This window comes from Somniosus microcephalus, unplaced genomic scaffold (genome assembly GCF_052327205.1).
Source record: "Somniosus microcephalus isolate GS21.2 unplaced genomic scaffold, FLI_Smic_1.0 scaffold37, whole genome shotgun sequence".
Lineage (NCBI taxonomy): Eukaryota > Metazoa > Chordata > Chondrichthyes > Squaliformes > Somniosidae > Somniosus > Somniosus microcephalus.
Window position 1 is genome coordinate 833,744 of NW_028225224.1, and position 19,792 is coordinate 853,535.

The 19,792-nt window shown below is 47.9% G+C and overlaps 3 protein-coding genes and 1 pseudogene across 5 annotated transcripts in view; 2 read left to right on the forward strand and 2 right to left on the reverse strand.

Annotated features, from left to right (window-relative positions):
• Positions 1-19,792, forward strand: part of LOC147083856 (uncharacterized) — a 131,811-nt gene that overhangs the window by 95,381 nt on the left and 16,638 nt on the right. The gene's annotated exons all lie outside the window — the stretch shown is intronic.
• The window catches only part of LOC147083857 (uncharacterized), a 223,731-nt gene that overhangs the window by 39,957 nt on the left and 163,982 nt on the right, over positions 1-19,792 (reverse strand). The gene's annotated exons all lie outside the window — the stretch shown is intronic.
• Positions 1,036-2,757, forward strand: LOC147083859 (uncharacterized; annotated as a pseudogene).
• LOC147083860 (uncharacterized) lies at positions 9,217-11,237 on the reverse strand. The gene has a single exon (XM_085980093.1). The coding sequence runs from the start codon at positions 10,985-10,987 to the stop codon at positions 9,695-9,697; it is 1,293 nt and encodes a 430-aa protein (XP_085836219.1). The 5' UTR covers positions 10,988-11,237; the 3' UTR covers positions 9,217-9,694.

Below are 19,792 nucleotides of genomic sequence, written 5' to 3' on the forward strand. Positions count from 1 at the left end.
ATGCCATGTTCTTCGCAGCCTTCAACATGTCATCGATGATGATGAACACCTCGCTAAGGCCATCCCCATGCCTCCACTACTCGCCTTCAAACAGCCGCCTAACCTCAAACAGACCATCGTTCGCAGCAAATTACCCAGCTTTCAGGAGAACAGCGACCACGACACCACACAACCCTGCCACAGCAACCTCTGCAAGACATGCCAGATCATCAACACAGATACCATCATCACATGTGAGGACACCACCCACCAGGTACATGGTACATACTCATGTGACTCGGCCAACGTTGTCTACCTCATACGTTGCAGGAAAGGATGCCCCGGAGCATGGTACATCGGCGAGACCATGCAGACACTGCGACAACGGATGAACGGACACTGCGCAACAATCGCCAGGCAGGAGTGTTCCCTCCCAGTCAGGGAACACTTCAGCAGTCAAGGACATTCAGCCTCCGATCTTCGGGTAAGCATTCTCCAAGGCGGCCTTCGAGACACACGACAACGCAAAATCGCTGAGCAGAAACTGATAGCCAAGTTCCGCACTCATGAGGACGGCCTCAACCGCGATCTTGGGTTCATGTCATGCTACATGTAACCCCACCTGATGTAGGGTCACCCAGACTCGAGTCGTCATTGGCTTGTTCTCTCTACACAGATGCGGCCGGACCTGCTGTGATTTCCAGCAAAAAAAATGTTTTTTGGTCTGTTTTTTGTTTTTCATACAGACCCCAGCATCTGCAACATTTAACCCCTTGTGACCCCACCTCATTGTTCTTTGATGTAATGTTTTCCTGACTGACCTGTTTGGACACCATTCACACCTTTGATCGCTGTGATTATCTCTCTGCTGAGGTGCGACAAATGGTAGTTAGAAAGATTACCTGTTATCATCTGGCATTATTCTCTGACTATATAAGCTGTGTCTTTATGCATCTCTCCACTTCATCTGACGAAGGAGCAGCGCTCCGAAAGCTTGTGATTTCAAATAAAACTGTTGGACTATAACCTGGTGTTGTGTGACTTCTTACATTTGTCCACCCCAGTCCAACTCCGGCATCTCCACACCATGACTACTATCGACACCACAAACTGCCGGCTCAAAGTGGAGAGGATCTCCAAGAAGATCGCGCATATCGACACAGACATCAAGTTTCTAGAGAGATGCAAGAAAGCAGACAAGATCCCAAAAGGACTACAGATCACGAACCCACTCAAGTCGACCTACAACACACACTACGCTGAGAGACTCTGCCGTCGTACCTCTCGCACACTCCTCAACCATCTCGTACACCAGCTCTACAGCAGATGCCGCAACCTCGAAACCGAGATAGAGTCCATATTCTCAGCCTGTGCTCAGGACACAGCAGACCAGCTACGAGACACTGCCAAACAGACAAGGCAACGGAACTACACTGCCTACATGCACACCAAGAACAGGAAGCTTGAGAAACTCGGCATCACCACCAGCAGCAACCAAGCCGCCCCCGGTACCACGGTTGAAACCACAGGGAAGTCCATCGTCAACTTGTCCGACTACACCCTTCAACCAGACGAAATTGAAGTTCTCAGCCGAGGGCTCAATTTCTGCCCCACCACCAAAATGGACCCCATCGGTCTCGCGGCAGACACGGAGGAATTCATTAGGAGAATGAGGCACCGGGAATTCTTCCACAAATCCCAAGCTGTCAGCAGCGAACCCAATGAGACAACCAATGATCCGGAACAGCAGACAGAGGGATCCGCAGTGCAACAACCGAAGAAGAAATAGTCAAATTGGACCTCTCCGGAGGGTCACTGCCCTAAGCTTGATATGTATGCTCAAGCTGTCAGGAGATGCATCAACGCCAGATTCATCAGCCGCACTCACAAGACAGTCCAGAATGTCACCCGAGCACAACGCAACACCATCCACGCTCTCAAGACCAACCGCAACATCGTCATCAAACCAGCAGACAAAGGAGGAGCCATCGTCATACAGAACAGAACGGACTATTGCAAAGAAGCATACCGACAACTGGACAACCAGGAACACTACAGATAGTTACCCACAGATCCGACCAAAGAACACACCCGCCAACTCAACAGACTGATCAAGACCTTTGATCCAGACCTTCAAAGCATCCTACACGCTCTCATCCCATGTATTCCCCACGTGGGAGACTTCTACTGCCTCCCAAAGATACACAAAGCCAACACACACAGATGTCCTGTCGTATCAGGCAACGGAACCCTGTGCGAGAACCTCTCTGGATACGTCGAGGGCATACTGAAACCCATCGTACAGGGAACCCCCAGCTTCTGTCGTGACACTACAGACTTCTTACAGAAACTCAGCACCCATGGACCAGTTGAACCAGGAACACTCCTCGCCACGATGGACGTCTCGGCACTCTACACCAGTATCCCCCACGATGACGGCATCGCTGCGACAGCCTCAGTACTGAACACCAACAACAGCCAATCTCCAGACGCCATCCTACAACTCACCCGCTTCATCCTTGACCACAATGTCTTCACCTTCGACAACCAGTTCTTTACCCAAACACACGGAACAGCCATGGGGACAAAATTCGCACCCCAATATGCCAACATCTTCATGCACAAGTTCGAGCAAGACTTCTTCGCTGCACAGGACCTCCAACCAACGCTATAGACCAGATACATCGACGACATTTTCTTCCTATGGACCCACGGCGAAGAATCACTGAAAAGACTACACGATAACATCAACAAGTTCCATCCCACCATCAAACTCACCATGGGCTACTCCTCAGAATCCGTTTCATTCTTGGACACACGAATCTCCATCAAAGGCGGACACCTCAGCACTTCACTCTACCGCAAGCCCACGGACAACCTCACGATGCTCCACTTCTCCAGCTTCCACCCTAACCACATTAAAGAAGCCATCCCCTATGGACAAGCCCTGCGAATACACAGGATCTGCTCAGACGAGGAGGAACGCGATGGACACCTACAGACGCTGAAAGATGCCCTTGTAAGAACGGGATATGACGCTCGACTCGTCGATCGACAGTTCCGACGGGCCACAGCAAAAAATCGCATAGACCTCCTCAGAAGACAAACATGGGACACAACCAACAGAGTACCCTTCGTCGTCCAGTACTTCCCCAGAGCGGAGAAACTATGCCATGTTCGTCGCAGCCTTCAACATGTCATCGATGATGATGAACACCTCACTAAGGCCATCCCCACGCCTCCACTACTCGCCTTCAAACAGCCGCCTAACCTCAAACAGACCATCGTTCGCAGCAAATTACCCAGCTTTCAGGAGAACAGCGACCACGACACCACACAACCCTGCCACGGCAACCTCTGCAAGACATGCCAGATCATCAACACAGATACCATCATCACACGTGAGGACACCACCCACCAGGTACATGGTACATACTCATGTGACTTGGCCAACGTTGTCTACCTCATACGTTGCAGGAAAGGATGCCCCGGAGCATGATACATCGGTGAGACCATGCAGACACTGCGACAACGGATGAACGGACACCGCGCAACAATCGCCAGGCAGGTGTGTTCCCTCCCAGTTCAGCTTGACTTGACTTGACTTCAGCAGTCAAGGACATTCAGCCTCCGATCTTCGGGTAAGCATTCTCCAAGGCGGCCTTCGAGACACACACGACAACGCAAAATCGCCAAGCAGAAACTGATAGCCAAGTTCCGCACTCATGAGGACAGCCTCAACCGTGAACTTGGGTTCATGTCACGCTACATGTAACCCCACCTGACGTAGGGTCACCTAGACTCGAGTCGTCGTTGGCTTGTTCTCTCTACACAGATGCGGCCGGACCTGCTGTGATTTCCAGCAAAAAAAATGTTTTTCGGTCTGTTTTTTGTTTTTCGTACAGACCTCAGCATCTGCAACATTTGACCCCTTGTGACCCCACCTCATTGTTCTTTGATGTAATGTTTTCCTGACTAACCTGTTTGGACACCATTCACACCTTTGATCGCTGTGATTATCTCTCTGCCGAGGTGCGACAAATGGCAGTTAGAAAGTGAAATGAAGAGTAGATTGCCTTTCAAAAGCTAGGCTTTATTAACCTTAAAAACCAGCAGCACATCTTAAGCACCCAGTCTCAACCAAAACTGTGGAGAGCTGAATTGAACTGAATTTAAGATGGCCACCACAGGTCACATGACATCAACTACCAATGAGTTTACAGCATATATCTCAAGGCAGGAAAACAGGCAACCAATTACAATGCTTCTTATAAAACAAGAATAATCACCACAGAAAGATTACCTGTAATCATCTGGCATTATTCTCTGACTATATAAGCTGTGTCTTTATGCATCTCTCCACTTCACCTGACGAAGGAGCAGCGCTACGAAAGCTTGTGATTTCAAATAAAACTGTTGGACTATAACCTGGTGTTGTGTGACTTCTTACAGGAAAGGACGACAACGAACATCTGCAGAACCTGACGAAGACACTGGGAAGACTTGAAGAATATGGCTTACGCGTTCACAAGGACAAATGCGAATTTTTCAAGCCATCAGTGGAGTACCTAGGCCATGTCACCGACGCGGACGGCCTACACACAGCACCGTCGAAAGTGAAAGTCATTGCCGATGCTCCTGCACCTACAAATGTCGGCCAGCTGTGGTCATTCTTAGGTCTCCTGAACTATTACAGAAAGTTTATTCCACAGCTGGCATCACTGTTGAAGCCATTACATGAGTTGCTGTGTCAGGGCAAGGCCTGGGCATGGACGAAGGAGTGCGAAGCTGCATTCAAGAAAGCCAAAGCAGCTTTGACTGACCCCAGAGTGTTGACGTACTTTGACCCGTCGTTGCAGATTCAGCTGGCCTGTGACGCGTCGCCTTATGGCGTCAGCGCGGTCGTGCCCCACATCTTTCCCTCAGGCGAAGAGAAGCTGATTGCATTCGCATCAAGGTCCCTGAGCAAGGCGGAGGTGAAATACCCGCAGATCGAAAAAGAGGCTTTGGGCATCATCTTTGGAATCAAAAAGTTCCATCACTACTTGTTCGGAAGGAAATTCACCTTGCTGATGGATCATCATCCTCTGACATCGATCTTTGGTCCACACACAGGAATACCCTCCCTGGCAGCGTGCAGGATGCAGCGCTGGGTGCTGCTGTTAAGCGCACACAATTACAACATCAAATATCGGAGGTCAGCAGCACATGGCAATGCGGATGGATTGTCAAGACTTCCGCTGCCTGTGCCCTCTGAAGGCTGTGAGCAGAAGATTTTCTACTTTGACATGGTGAGCAATGCCCCTGTCACAGCCCGGCAGGTCAAGAAAGAGACCAGAGTGGGCCCTACACTATCCAAGGTGCTGGATCGAGTGATGCGAGGAGATGGATCACGGGTGTCAGACGCACCACCTGAGCTCCTACCTTACCTGTCAAGAGGGAAGGAGTTGTCTGTCACGTCAGAATGCCTCCTTTGGGGCATGCGAGTGATCATACCACCAAAGCTGCGGAAACATGTCCTCAACGGGCTGCACTCAGGACATTGTGGTATTGTCCAGATGAAGGAGCTGGCATGAAGCTACTTCTGGTGGCCCGGTCTGGATCATGAAATTGAAGTTGAAGCGAAATCATGTCCATCATGCGAGACAACCAGGGATACGCCAAGAGCAGCGCCACTGCATCCATGGGAATGGCCAGCGACACCGTGGCAACGGATCCATTTGGACTTCGCGGGACCAGTGGAAGGAGTGATGTTCCTGGTCGTGGTGGACTCCCATTCCAAATGGCCGGAGGTTGCAGTAATGTCCACTACCACTACGGAGAAAACCATCGAGACTCTGAGAGAGATGTTCGGGCGATTTGGTCCGCCGGAGCAGATCGTAATGGTGAGGGTGCCGGTCAGTTCCTTCAATAACCCCTAGATGGCACCTTCACTGGTTGGTTTCCCTTTGTTAATTGTTACTTGTTTCTCCTGTTTATTACTTAACTGCCTTTTATCTGGTTTATTGGTTTCACCTGTTTTTGCTTGTATTTAAGTTCTGTGGTTTCTTCCCTCTGTGCTCAGTCCTGACAAGGGAGTTGGTCTTGACAAGGTGCTCTGTCTCGACAAGCCTGTTGCCCTGTGGTAGCTTGCCTTGACAAGCCGGTTGCCTTAGTGGTTGCTTGTCTTGAGCTCCTATGTCTATAACTGTTTATCTGTGTTATGTTTTTGCTTGTATTTAAGTTCTGTGGTTCTTCCCGTTGTTCTCGGTCTTGACAAGGTGCTGACAAGTTGCTTAGTCTTGATAAGGTGCTCACTTTGCACAAGCTGGTTGCCCTGTGGTAGCTTGTCTTGAGTTCCTATCTTGACAAGCCGGTTGCCCTGGGGTAGCTTGTCTTGAGCTCAGTCTTAACAAGTCGGTTGCCTCATGGTAGCTTGTCTTGAGTTCCTATCTTGACTAGCCATTTGCCTATGTGGTAGCTTGTCTTGAGCTCCTATGTTTTGTAACTGTTTACCTGTGTGATTCTAGTAAAGTACTGTTATTTAAGACAGCATATCTGCTTCTCGCCTCGTTTGTCTGCACTTGGGTCCAGAACCAGCCTCGCCCGGACAGCACGGCCCCGTGTCTACACGGCCTCGTGACCCCAACCCTGACAGTAACCGACAATGGAACACAGTTCACATCCCAGGAGATGGAGGAGTTCCTCAAGAGCAATGGAATCCAGCACACGTTCTCCACGCCTTATCATCCATCCATGAATGGATTGGTGGAGATGTTTGTCAGAATGCTGAAACGCACGTTGAAAGCTGCAAGAAGTGATGCTCCTCTAAAGCAGCGCCTGAATGCTTTCTTGCTGAAATACCGAAACACGCCTCAGGCTATGACTGGAGCATCTCCTGCTTACCTACTCATGGGAAGGCAGCTACGGACACGCCTTGACCCGCTGAGGCCAACGTCCACAGAAACAGTGGTGCACGCCAATCAGCAGGATCAAGTCAGCAGACGAGCTCAGAGGTCCAAAGAACACTTTGTGGTGGGGGGCAAAGTCCTCGCGCATAACTACACCACCCCGGGGTGGTAGGTCCCGGCTACGGTCATTCAAAAGACGGGCCCCGTTTCATACCGAGTCCGCACCGGAGACGACCGAACATGGAGACGGCATGTAGACCAGTTACTGCCAAGATAGTCGCCACAGGTAACCCAAGAAGCAGAGGATCAAGGACCTGCTGAGGGCTCCAGCAGGGACTGGTCATCCGACCCTGAGACAGTGGCACCATCCACTCTTGTGCCATCGAGGGAGGAAGCCACGCCTGCAGGGTCACGGGAGAGCCAGCCAGAGCCTGCTCCCGAGACTAGGCGTTACCCCCAAAGAGAAAGGCAGCCTCCAGAGCGCCTTAGTTACAGTTAGTGCTAACCTGTGTGCATGGCGCAGAATAATCACCAGGGTTAACGGAATGTAGAGGCAGTCTACCCTCTCTTCCAAAGTTATAGTCATTTTCAGTCATTCTGTTTTGTGGACATTCTATTTTAAGGGGGAGGAAATATGTTGTGTATTTTGAATGTGTATTAGAATTGTCCCACATGGGATACCGTAGTGGTGATTTGCAATGCACTATGGGAAATGTAGTGCATAGAGTGAAGAAGCACATTTTAAATAAAATGGCCGTTAACTAAACTCTCCACCCCGGAGTCCTTCTTAATTGTTATATAGATAAGGGTATAAAACCCCTTGAGACACAACACTTGGGCTGATAAGTGGCAGGTAACATTCGCTCCACACAAGTGCCAGGCAACGACTATCACCGACAAGCAAGCATCTAACCACCGCCCCTTGACATTCAACGGCATTACCATCGCTGAATCCCCCACCATCAACTTCCTGGGGGTCACCATTGACCAGAAACTTAACTGGACCAGCCACATAAATACTGTGGTTACAAGAGCAGGTCACAGGCTAGGTATTCTGCGGCGAGTGTCTCACCTCCTGACTCCCCAAAGCCTTTCCACCATCTACAAGGCACAAGTCAGGAGTGTGATGGAATACTCTCCACTTGTCTGGATGAGTGCAGCTCCAACAACACTCAAAAAGCTCGACACCACCCAAGACAAAGCAGCCCGCTTGATTGGCATCCCATCCACCACCTTAAACATTCACTCCCTCCACCACTGGTGCACCGTGGCTGCAGTGTGTACCATCTACAAGATGCACTGCAACAACTCGCCAAGGCTTCTTCGGCAGCACCTCCCAAACCCGCGACCTCTTCTACCTAGAAGGACAAGGGCAGCAGGTGCAGGGGAACACCTGATAGAATACATATATCCCTGAAGGCAGCAGGACAGGTAGATAAGGTGGTTAAAAAGGCATATGGGATACTTGCCTTCATTAGCTGAAGCACAGAATATAAGAGCAGGGAGGTTATGATGGAGCTGTACAAAACGCTCGTTAGGCCACAGCTTGAATACTGTGTGCAGTTCTGGTCGCCACACTATAGGAAGGATGTGATTGCATTGGAGAGGGTGCAGAGGAGATTCACCAGGATGTTACCTGGGCTGGAGTGCTTCAGCTATGAAGAGAGACTGGACAGGCTGGGGTTGTTTTCCTTAGAGCAGAGAAGGCTGAGGGGGGACCTGATTGAGGTGTACAAAATTATGAGGGGCATAGATAGGGTAGATAGAAAGGAACTTTCCCCTTAGTAGAGGGGTCAATAACCATTAGTTTCAAGGTAAGGGGCAGGAGCTTTAGAGGGGATTTGAGGAAGAACTTCTTCACCCAGCGGGTGGTTGGAATCTGGAACTCACTGCCTGAAAGGGTGGTAGAGGCAGGAACCCTCACAACGTTCAAGAAGCATTTAGATGAGTACTTGAACCGCCATAACATACAAGGCTACGGACCAAGTGCTGGAAAATGGGATTAGAATAGACGGGGCTTGATGGCCGGTGCAGACACGATGGGCCGAAGGGCCTCTTTCTGTGCTGTATAACTCTATGACTCTATGACCACCAACTCCAAGTCAAACACCATTCTGACTTGGAAGTATATTGCCATTCCTTCATCGTCACTGGGTCAAAGTCCTGGAACTCCCTCCCTGACAGCACTGTGGGAGTACCTTCACCACACGGACAGCAGCGGTTCAAGAAGGCGGCTCACCACCACCTTCTCAAGGGCAATTAGGGATGGGCAATAAATGCTGGCCTTGCCAGCGACGCCCACATCCCATGAACGAATAAAAAAAAACTTCATCCCATATCATGCGTACAAGGGCTCAGTAATGTTTAATTCATCAGAAAAAGACAAAGTACAACAACATACTGGTCAGCTTAACAGAGTCTCATCATAGTTATGAGGGCACAAACTTAAAATAGTCACTAATAAATCCAGTAATGAATTCAGGAGAAATGTCTTTACCCAGAGAATGGTGAGAATGGGGAACTCGCTACCACAGGGAGTAGTTGAGGTGAACAGCACAGATGGATTTATGGGGAAGCCACACAAGGGAGAAAGGAATGGGAGGAGATGTTGATTGGGTTAATTGAAGTAGGGTGGGAGTGGGGCATAAACACCGGCATGGACCAGTTGGGCCGAATGGCCTGTACATTCTATGTAACACCATCAACAGTCAATCGAAGGGAATCATCAGCACAACAGCTTGAAAGATTAAACAACAGTACAGGAATTTATAAAACATTCATCAATTCCACGTTCATGTCACCCCAGCTGTCTGCAGGGCCCTGTGCTACAGAACAGTGTGAACTCGCTGGTGTCTCTTCAGCTCCCCGGGGCTTTTAAAGCTCTTACCACAGTCAGAGCATTTAAATGGTCTCTCATCAGTGTGAACTTGCTGGTGTGGCAGCAGGTGGGATGACCGAGTGAATCCCTTCCCACACACGGAGCAGGTGAACGGCCTCTCCCCAGTGTGAGTACGCTGGTGTTCCTTCAGATCTCCGGACCTTTTAAACCTTTTCCCACAGTCAGAACATTTAAACGGTCTCTCCTCAGTGTGAACCAACTGGTGTACCTTCAGATCCCCAGAGGTTTTAAAGCTCTTCCCACAGTCAGAACATTTAAATGGTCTCTCATCAGTGTGAACTCGCTGGTGTGTCAGCCGGTTAGATGACTGAGTGAATCCCTTCCCACACACGGAGCAGGTGAATGGCCTCTCACCAGTGTGAACTCGCTGGTGTATCTTCAGCTCTCCGGAGCTTTTAAAGCTCTTCCCACAGTTAGAGCATTTAAATGGTCTCTCATCAGTGTGAACTCGCTGGTGTTCCAGCAGGTTGGATGACCGAGTGAATCCCTTCCCACACACGGAGCAGGTGAATGGCCTCTCCCCAGTGTGAGTACGCTGGTGTCCCTTCAGATTCCTGGAGCTTTTAAAGCTCATTCCACAGACAGAACATGTAAATGGTCTCTCATCGGTGTGAATCAACTGGTGTTTCTTCAGATCCCCAGAGGTTTTAAAGCTCTTCCCACAGTCAGAACATTTAAATGGTCTCTCATCAGTGTGATATTGCTGGTGTCTCAACAGGTTTGATGGCTGAGTGAATCCCTTCCCACACACGGAACAGGTGAACGGTCTCTTTCCTGTTGTCTCCACGTGGTGTCTCTTTAGCTCCTGGGATATTTGAAAGCTTTTCCGACAGTCAGAATGTTTCACTGGCCTCTCCCCAGTGTGAACTTGCTGGTGTGCCAGCAGATTTGAGGACCGAGTGAATCTCTTCCCACACACGGAGCAGGTGAACAGAATCTCTCCTGCTCTCTCCAGCTGGTGTCTCTTCAGATCCTGGGACCTTTTAAATCTCTTCCCACAGTCAGAACATTTAATCGGTCTCTCATCACTGTGAACAAGCTGGTGTCTCAGGAGGGTGGCAGAATGAGAGAATCGCTTCAAAAACACGGAGCAGGTCAACAGTCTCACATTGGTGTGGACAAGCTGGTGTCTCAGCAGCACGGAGGGTGCAATTAATCGCTTCCCACACACGGAGCGGGTTAAAGGTCTCTCCCCAGTGTGATCTTGCTGGTGTATCATCGGAGCGGATGACTGAGTGAATCCCTTCTGGAACACGGGGCCGGTGAATGGGCTCTCCCCAGTGTGTAGTCACTGGTGTTGCTTCAGGTACTTGTATATTTTGAAGCTCTTCCCACACTCAGAACATTTAAAAGGTCTTGCATTAGTGTGAACTCGCTGGTGTACCAGCAGATTGGAGGAGCGACTGAATCAGGTCCTGATGAATTGAGCGACTCTGTCTGTTCTTGACGTGATGTTCGGTCTGAGCTTCCTGTCTGTAAATGCTCCACTTCTAAAACCCTGTAAAAGGAGTGTAGAAAGGGGTAAGAGGGAGAATGTTACCTCATGTCCCTCTTTCCCAGCCCAGAGGCAGTGAAGCTGATTTTCAGGCCCCAGCTGCTGCATAGGTTACATACGAACATACAAATTAGGAGCAGGAGTAGGCCACTCGGCCCCTCGAGCCTGCTCCGCCATTCAATAAGATCATGGCTGATCTGATTACTCCACATTCCCACCTACTCCCGATAACATAGAAACATAGAGATAGGAACAGGAGTAGGCCATTCGGCCCTTCGAGCCTGCTCCGCCATTCAATGAGATCATGGCTGATCTTCGTCTGAGATCATAGCTGATCTTACCAGTTCAGTACCCCGTCCCCGCCTTTTCTCCGTAACCCTTAATCCCCTTAGCCTTCAGAAATATATCCAATTCTCTCTTGAAAATATTTATTGAATTAGCCTTCGCAGCCCTCTGTGGCAGGGAATTCCACAGGCTCACCACTCTTTGAGTGAAGAAATTCTTCCTCATCTCTGTTTTAAACGATTTGCCCACTATTTTTAGACTGTGGCCCCTGGTTCTGTGCTCCCCGGCCATTGGAAACATTCTCTCTGAATTCAGCCTCTCCAGGCCTGCCATAATTTTATATGTTTCGATGAGATCACCTCTCAATCTTCTAAACTCCAGTGAGTACAAGCCCAAACTATTTAATCTCTCTTCGTAGGTCATTCCCGCCATTCCAGGTATCAGCCTGGTGAATCGCCGTTGCACTCTTTCCATGGCAAGAACATCCTTCCGCAGATGGGGTGACCAAAACTGTACACAATACTCCAGATGCGGTCTCACCAGCACCTTGTACAGCTGTAGTAAGGTATCCCTATTCCTATACTCGAACCCCCTTGATATGAAGGCCAACATACCATTTGCCTTCTTAATCGCCTGTTGCACCTGCATGCTCTCCTTCAGTGACTGGTGCACAAGAACACCCAGGTCCCTCTGCACTTCCCCATCTCCCAATCTATTGCCGTTTAGATAATAATCTACCCTCCTGTTTTTACCCCCAAAGTGGATAACCTCGCATTTATCCACATTATAGTGCATCTGCCACGTATCCGCCCATTCCCCCAACCTGTCCAAATCGCACTGTAGCCTCCTGACATCCTCATCAGAGCCCACCCCTCCTCCTAGTTTAGTGTCGTCAGCGAATTTGGAAATATTGCATCCAATTCCCTGATCCAGATCATTTATATATATTGTGAACAGCTGGGGTCCCAGGACAGATCCTTGCGGCACCCCGCTGGTCACTGCCTGCCACTCCGAAAACGAGCCGTTTATTCCAACTCTCTGTTTTCTATCCGCCAGCCAGTTCTCTATCCACGTTAATACTTTGCCCCCAATCCCATGAGCCTTAATTTTGCATGATAATCTTTTGTGTGGAACCTTATCGAAGGCTTTCTGGAAGTCAAGGTACACCACATCCACTGGCTCTCCCCCATCTATTTTACCAGTTACTTCCTCAAAAAATTCCAGCAGATTAGTCAAACACGATTTACCCTTTGTAAATCCATGTTGACTCTGTCCGATCCTTTCCCCATTTGTCAAGTGCTCCGCTATTTTATCCTTAATAATGGACTCTAGCATTCTGCCCACAACCGATGTAAGGCTTACTGGTCTATAATTCCCTGCTTTCTCTCTACCCCCCTTTTTAAATATTGGGGTAACATTAGCTACCCTCCAATCCACGGGTACTGTTCCCGAGTCAATGGAGTTCCGGAAGATGATCCTTAGAGCATCTGCTATCTCCAGGGCCACCTCCTTAAGTACCCTAGGATGTAGTTTATCAGGCCCCGGGGATTTGTCGGCCTTCAGTCCCCTCAACTTACCCAGCACCATATCCCTAGAGATACTAATTTCTGTCAGCTCCTCCCTCTCATTAGTCCCTATGTTTGCCGATATTCCTGGGAGGTTATTTGTGTCCTCCTTGCTTATCAAGAATCTATCTACCTCTGCCTTAAAAATATTCAAAGACTCTGCTTCCACCGCCCTCTGAGGAAGAGAGTTCGAAATACTCACGACCCTCTGAGAAAAAAATTCTCCTCATCTCTGTCTTAAATGGGTGACCCCTTATTTTTAAACCGTGACCCCTAGTTCTAGATTCTCCCACAAGAGGAAACATCCTCTCCACATCCACCCTGTCCAGGCCCCTCAGGGTCTTATATGTTTCAATCAAGTCACCTCTTACTCTTCTAAACTCCAGCGGATACAAGCCTAGCCTGTCCAACCTTTCCTCATAAGACAACCTGCCCATTCCAGGTATTAGTCTAGTAAACCTTCTCTGAACTGCTTCCAATGCATTTACATCCTTCCTTAAATAATGAGACCAATACTGTACACAGTACTCCAGATGTGGTCTCACCAATGCCCTGTATAACTGAAGCATAACCTCCCTACTTTTGTATTCAGTTTCCCTCGCAATAAACAATAACATTCCATTTGCTTTCCTGATTACTTGTTGTACCTGAATACTAACCTTTTGCGATTCACGCATTAGGACACCCAGATCCCTCTGCATCTCAGAGCTCTGCAATTTCTCACCATTTAGATAATATGCTTCTTTTTTATTCTTCCTGCCAAAATGGACAACTTCACATTTTCCCACATTATACTCCATTTGCCAGATCTTTGCCCACTCACTTAACTGATCTATATCCCTTTGTAGCCTCCTTATGTCCTCTTCACAATTTACTTTCCTACCTATCTTTGTGTCATCAGCAAATTTAGCAACCATACCTTCGGTCCCTTCATCCAAGTCATTTATATAAATTGTAAAAAGTTGAGGTCCCAGCACTGATCCCTGTGGCACACCACTCGTTACATCTTGCCAAGCAGAAAATGACCCATTTATGCCTACTCTCTGTTTCCTATTAGCTAGCCAATCTTCTATCCATGCCAACATGTTACTCCCTAAACCATGAGCTTTTATTTTCCGCAATAACCTTTGATGTGGCACCTTATCAAATGCCTTCTGGAAATCTAAGTACAGTACATCCACCGGTTCCCCTTTATCCACAGCACATGTTACTTCCTCAAAGAACTCCAATAAATTGGTTAAACATGATTTCCCTTTCACAAAACCATGTTGACTCTGCCTGATTACCTTGAACTTTTCCAAGTGCCCTGCTATAACGTCTTCAATAATAGCTTCTAACATCTTCCCGATGACAGATGTTAAGCTAACTGGCCTGTAGTTTCCTGCTTTCTGTCTCCCTCCCTTTTTGAATAAAGGAGTTACATTCGCTATTTTCCAATCTAATGGAACCTTCCCTGAATCTAGGGAATTTTGGAAAATTAAAACCAACGCATCAACTATCTCACTAGCCACTTCTTTTAAGACCCTAGGATGAAGTCCATCAGGACCCGGGGACTTGTCAGCCCACAGCTCCAACAATTTGCTCAGTACCACTTCCCTGGTGATTGTAATTTTCTTGAGTTCCTCCGTCCCTTCCATTTCCTGATTTACAGATATTTCTGGGATGTTACTTGAATCCTCTATAGTGAAGACCGATGCAAAATACCTGTTCAATTCAACTGCCATCTCCTTATTTTCCATTATTAATTCCCCAGTCTCACTTTCTATAGGACCAACGCTCACTTTGTTAACTCTTCTCTTTTTAAATATCTATAAAAACTTTTACTATCTGTGTTTATATTTCTAGCTAGCTTTCTCTCGCAGTCTAATTTTTCTCTCCTTATTAATCTTTTAGTCATTCTTTGCTGTTTTTTATATTCTGTCCAATCTTCTGACCTGCCAGCCATCTTTGGACAATTATATGCTTTTTCTTTAAGTTTAATACTATCTTTAACTTTTTTAGTTAACCACGGATGGTGGATCCTCCATTGCATAGACACATAGAAGATAGGGGCAGGAATCGGCCATTCGTCCCCTCGAGCCTGCTCCGCCATTCAATGAGATCATGGCTGATCATCCAAATTCAGTACCCGGTCCCTGCCTTCTCCCCATATCCCTTGATCCCATTAGCCTTAAGAAATATATCCAACTCCTTCTTGAATATATTTAATGAATTGGCCTCAACTGCCTTCTGTGGTAGAGAATTCCACAGGTTCACCACTCTCTGGGTGAAGAAATTCCTCCTCATCTCTGTCCTAAATGGCTTACTCCTTATCCTTAGACTGTGACCCCTGGTTCTGGACTCCCCGACCATCGGGAACATCCTTCCTGCATCCAGTCTGTCCAGTACTGTTAGAATTTTTATAAGTTTCAATGGGATTCCCTCTCATTCTTCTAAACTCCAGCGAGTATAAGCCCAATCGACCCAATCTCTCCTCATATGTCATTCCTGCCATCCCAGTTATCAGTCTGGTGAATCTTCACTGCACTCCCTCCATGGCAAGAACTTCCTTCCTCAGATAAGGTGACCAAAACTGCACACAATACTCAAGGTGTGGTCTCACCAAGGCCCTGTACAACTGCAACAAGACATCCTTGTTCTTGTACTCAAACCCTCTCGCTATGAAGGCCAACGTACCATTTGCCTTCTTAACCGCCTGCTGCACCTGCATGCTTACCTTCAGCGACTGGTGCACAAGGACGCCCAGGTCTCGTTGCACTTCCCCTTCTCCCAATCTATTGCCATTCAGATAATAATCTGCCTTACTGGTTTTGACACCAAGTGGATAACCTCGCATTTATCCATGTAATATTGCATCTGCCATGCTTCTGCCCAATCACCCAACCTGTCCAAATCATCCTGGAGTTTCTCAGCATCCTCCTCACAGCACACACACCCACCCAGCTTTGTGTCGTCTGCAAACTTGGAGATATTACATCTAGTTTCCTCGTCCAGATCATTAATATATATTGTGAATAGCTGGGGTCCTAGGACCAATCCCTGCGGTACCCCACTAGTCACTGCCTGCCACTCGGAAAAAGAGACGTTTATTCCAACTCTTTGCTTCCTGTCTGCCAACCAGTTCTCTATCCAATTCAATACCTTGCCCCCAATCCCATGTGCCTTAACTTTACATGCTAATCTCTTATGCGGGACCTTATCGTAAGCCTTCTGAAAATCCAAATACACCACATTCACTGGTTCTCCCTTATCTATTTTACCAGTTACATCCTCAAAAAATTCCAGTAAATTAGTCAAGCATGATTTACCTTTTGTAAATCCATGTTGACTTTGTCCGATCCGGTCACTTTTTTCCCCCAAGTGCTCTGCTATTACATCCTTTACAATGGACTCTAGCATTTTCCCCACTTCTGATGTCAGGCTTACCAGTCTATAATTCCCTGTTTTCTCTCGGACACCTTTTTTGAATAGTGGGGTAACAGTAGCTACCCGCCAATCCATGGGTACTGTTCCAGATTCCATCGAATGTTGGAAGATGACCAGCAATGCATCTACTATTTCTAGGGCCACTTCCTTAAGTACCCTAGGATGTAGATTATCAGGCTCTGGGGATTTATCGGCCTTCAATCCCATCAATTTCCCGAACACCATTTCCCTACAGATAATGATTTCTTTCAGTTCCACCCTTTCATCAGACCCTATGTTCCCCAACATCTCTGGGAGGTTATTTGTGCCCTCCTTTGTGAAGACAGAACCAAAGTATGTGTTTAAGACCAGGACCAGTGCAAGATAGAGTAAGGCGATACTTAGTACAGAGCCCCGAGACCGGAGAGGCAGCGGACCTGCGAGGGATCACCAGAGGCGGCGGAGGTACTTAAACAGCAGCCCGAGGCAGCGAGGCCCAGAGCCCCGAGACCAGAGATGCAGCGGACCTGCGAGGGATCACCAGAGGCGGCGGAGGTACTTAAACAGCAGCCCGAGGCAGCGAGGCCCAGAGCCCCGAGATCGGAGAGGCAGCGGACCTGCGAGGGATCACCAGAGGCGGCGGAGGTACTTAAACAGCAGCCCGAGGCAGCGAGGCCCAGAGCCCCGAGACCGGAGAGGCAGCGGACCTGCGAGGGATCACCAGAGGCCCGACCAATCCAGGTTCCGGGAGAGAGGTAAAAAGTAATCCAAGTGTGACATCAGCAGGAAGCAGGTAAGTGATTGGTTGGTGAGTATTTCTCTCTTTTTTAAACTTTAACTCTGTTTTATAGTTTCTAAGGTCTCTCTGCTGTAGCGGGGACTGTTGGTAAACTATTTAACTGTAGTGTAATTAGTGGGATTGATTGATTTAATTTAAACTCAATTAATTAAAGGGTAAGTCATGGCAGGACAGCCCGGCCCTGTGATCTGTACCTCCTGCGAGATGTGGGAACTCAGGGACACTTCCTGTGTCCCTGACAACTACATGTGCAGGAAGTGCATCCAGCTGCAGCTACTGACAGACCACATTGCGGCACTGGAGCTGCAATTGGATGCATACTGGAGCGTTCACGATGCTCGGGACATCGTGAATAGCATGTTTAGGGAGTTGGACACACCACAGGTAGAGGTTGGACAGGAAGAAAGGGAACGGGTGACCAACAGGCAGAGTACTAGGCGCAGGCAGGTAGTGCAGGGATCCCCTGTGGCCATCCCACTCTCCAACAGATACACCACTTTGAGTACTGTTGGGGGGGGATGGCTTATCAGAGGAAGGCAGCAGCAGCCAACTTCCTGGCACCAGGGGTGGCTCTGCTGCACAGAATGGAAGGAAAAAGTGTGGTAGAGCTATAGTAATAGGGGATTCAATTGTAAGGGGAATAGATAGGCGTTTCTGCGGCCGCAAACGAGACTCCAGGATGGTGTGTTGCCTCCCTGGTGCAAGGGTCAAGGATGTCTCCGAGCGGCTGCAGAACATCTTGGAAGGGGAGGGTGAACAGCCAGTTGTCGTGGTGCATATAGGCACCAACGATATAGGTAAAATGCGGGATGAGGTCCTAAAAGCGGAATATAGGGAGTTAGGAGGTAAATTAAAAAACAGGACCTCAAAGGTAGTAATCTCAGGATTGCTACCAGTGCCACGTGCTAGTCAGAGTAGAAATAGAAGGATACTTCAGATGAATACGTGGCTAGAGGAATGGTGCCAGGGGCAGGGATTCAAGTTCCTGGGACATTGGAACCGGTTCTGGGGGTGGTGGGACCAGTTCAAACCAGACGGTCTGCACCTGGGCAGGGCTGGAACCGATGTCCTAGGGGGAGTGTTTGCTAGTGCTGTGGGGGAGGGTTTAAACTAAAATGGAAGGGGGTTGGGAACCTGAGCAGGGAGACAGAGGAAAGGAAAACAAGGATAAAAGCAAAAGATAGGAAGGAGAAAAACAAAAGTGGCAGTCAGAGAAATCAACGGTTTAAATCAAATGTGGCCACAGTAAATAATAATTCTAATAGGTCTAAGAGCGTTAAAAAAACAAGCCTGAAGGCTTTGTGTCTTAATGCGAGGAGCATTTGTAATAAGGTGGATGAATTGGCTGCGCAAATAGAGGTAAACGAATATGATTTGGTTGGGATTACGGAAACGTGGCTCAAGGACGGCCAAGACTGGGAATTCAACATCCAGGGGTATTCGATATTCAGGAAAGATAGGCAAAAAGGAAAGGGAGGAGCGGTAGCATTACTGGTTAAAGAAGGGATTAACACAATTGTAATGAAGGATATTAGCTCTGATGAGGTGGAATCTGTATGGGTAGAATTGAGAAATACTAAGGGGAAAAAAACATTAGTGGGAGTGGTATATAGACCTCCAAACAGTAAGGCGGAGGTTGGGGATAGCATTAAAAGGGAAATTAAAGAAGCGTGCAATAAGGGCACAGCAGTCATCATGGGTGACTTTAATCTACATATAGATTGGGCCAACCAAATTAGTAACAATACTGTGGAGGAGGAATTCCTGGAGTGTTTACGGGATGGTTTCCTGGACCAATATGTCGAGGAACCAACCAGAGATCAGGCCATCTTAGACTGGGTATTATGTAACGAGAAAGGATTAATTAGCAATCTTGTTGTACGAGGCCCCTTGGGTCGGAGCGATCATAATATGATTGAATCTTCATTAAGATGGAGAATGAAGTAGTTGACTCAGAAACTCGGGTCCTCAATTTAAATAAAGGAAACTACGATGGTCTGAGGAGCGAGTTAGGTAGGATTGATTGGGGAATGTCACTCAAAGGGTTGACAGTGGATAGGCAATGGCAAACATTCAAAGACCGAATGGATGAACTACAGAAGTTGTTCATCCCAGTTTGGCATAAAAATAAAACAAAAAAGGTGACTCAACCGTGGCTAACAAGGGAAATTAGAGATAGCATAAGATCCAAGGAGAGGACATACAAATTGGCCAGAAAAAGCAATAATCCTGAGGATTGGGAGCAGTTTAGGATTCAACAAAGGAGGACAAAGGGATTAATTAAGAAAGGGAAAATAGAATGAGAGTAAGCTTGCAGGGAACATAAAAACTGACTGTAAAAGCTTTTATAGATATGTAAAGAGGAAAAGATTGGTGAAGTCAAGCGTAGGTCCCTTGCAGTCAGAATCAGGGGAATTTATAATGGGGAGCAAAGAAATGGCAGACCAACTAAATGCATATTTTGGTTCTGTCTTC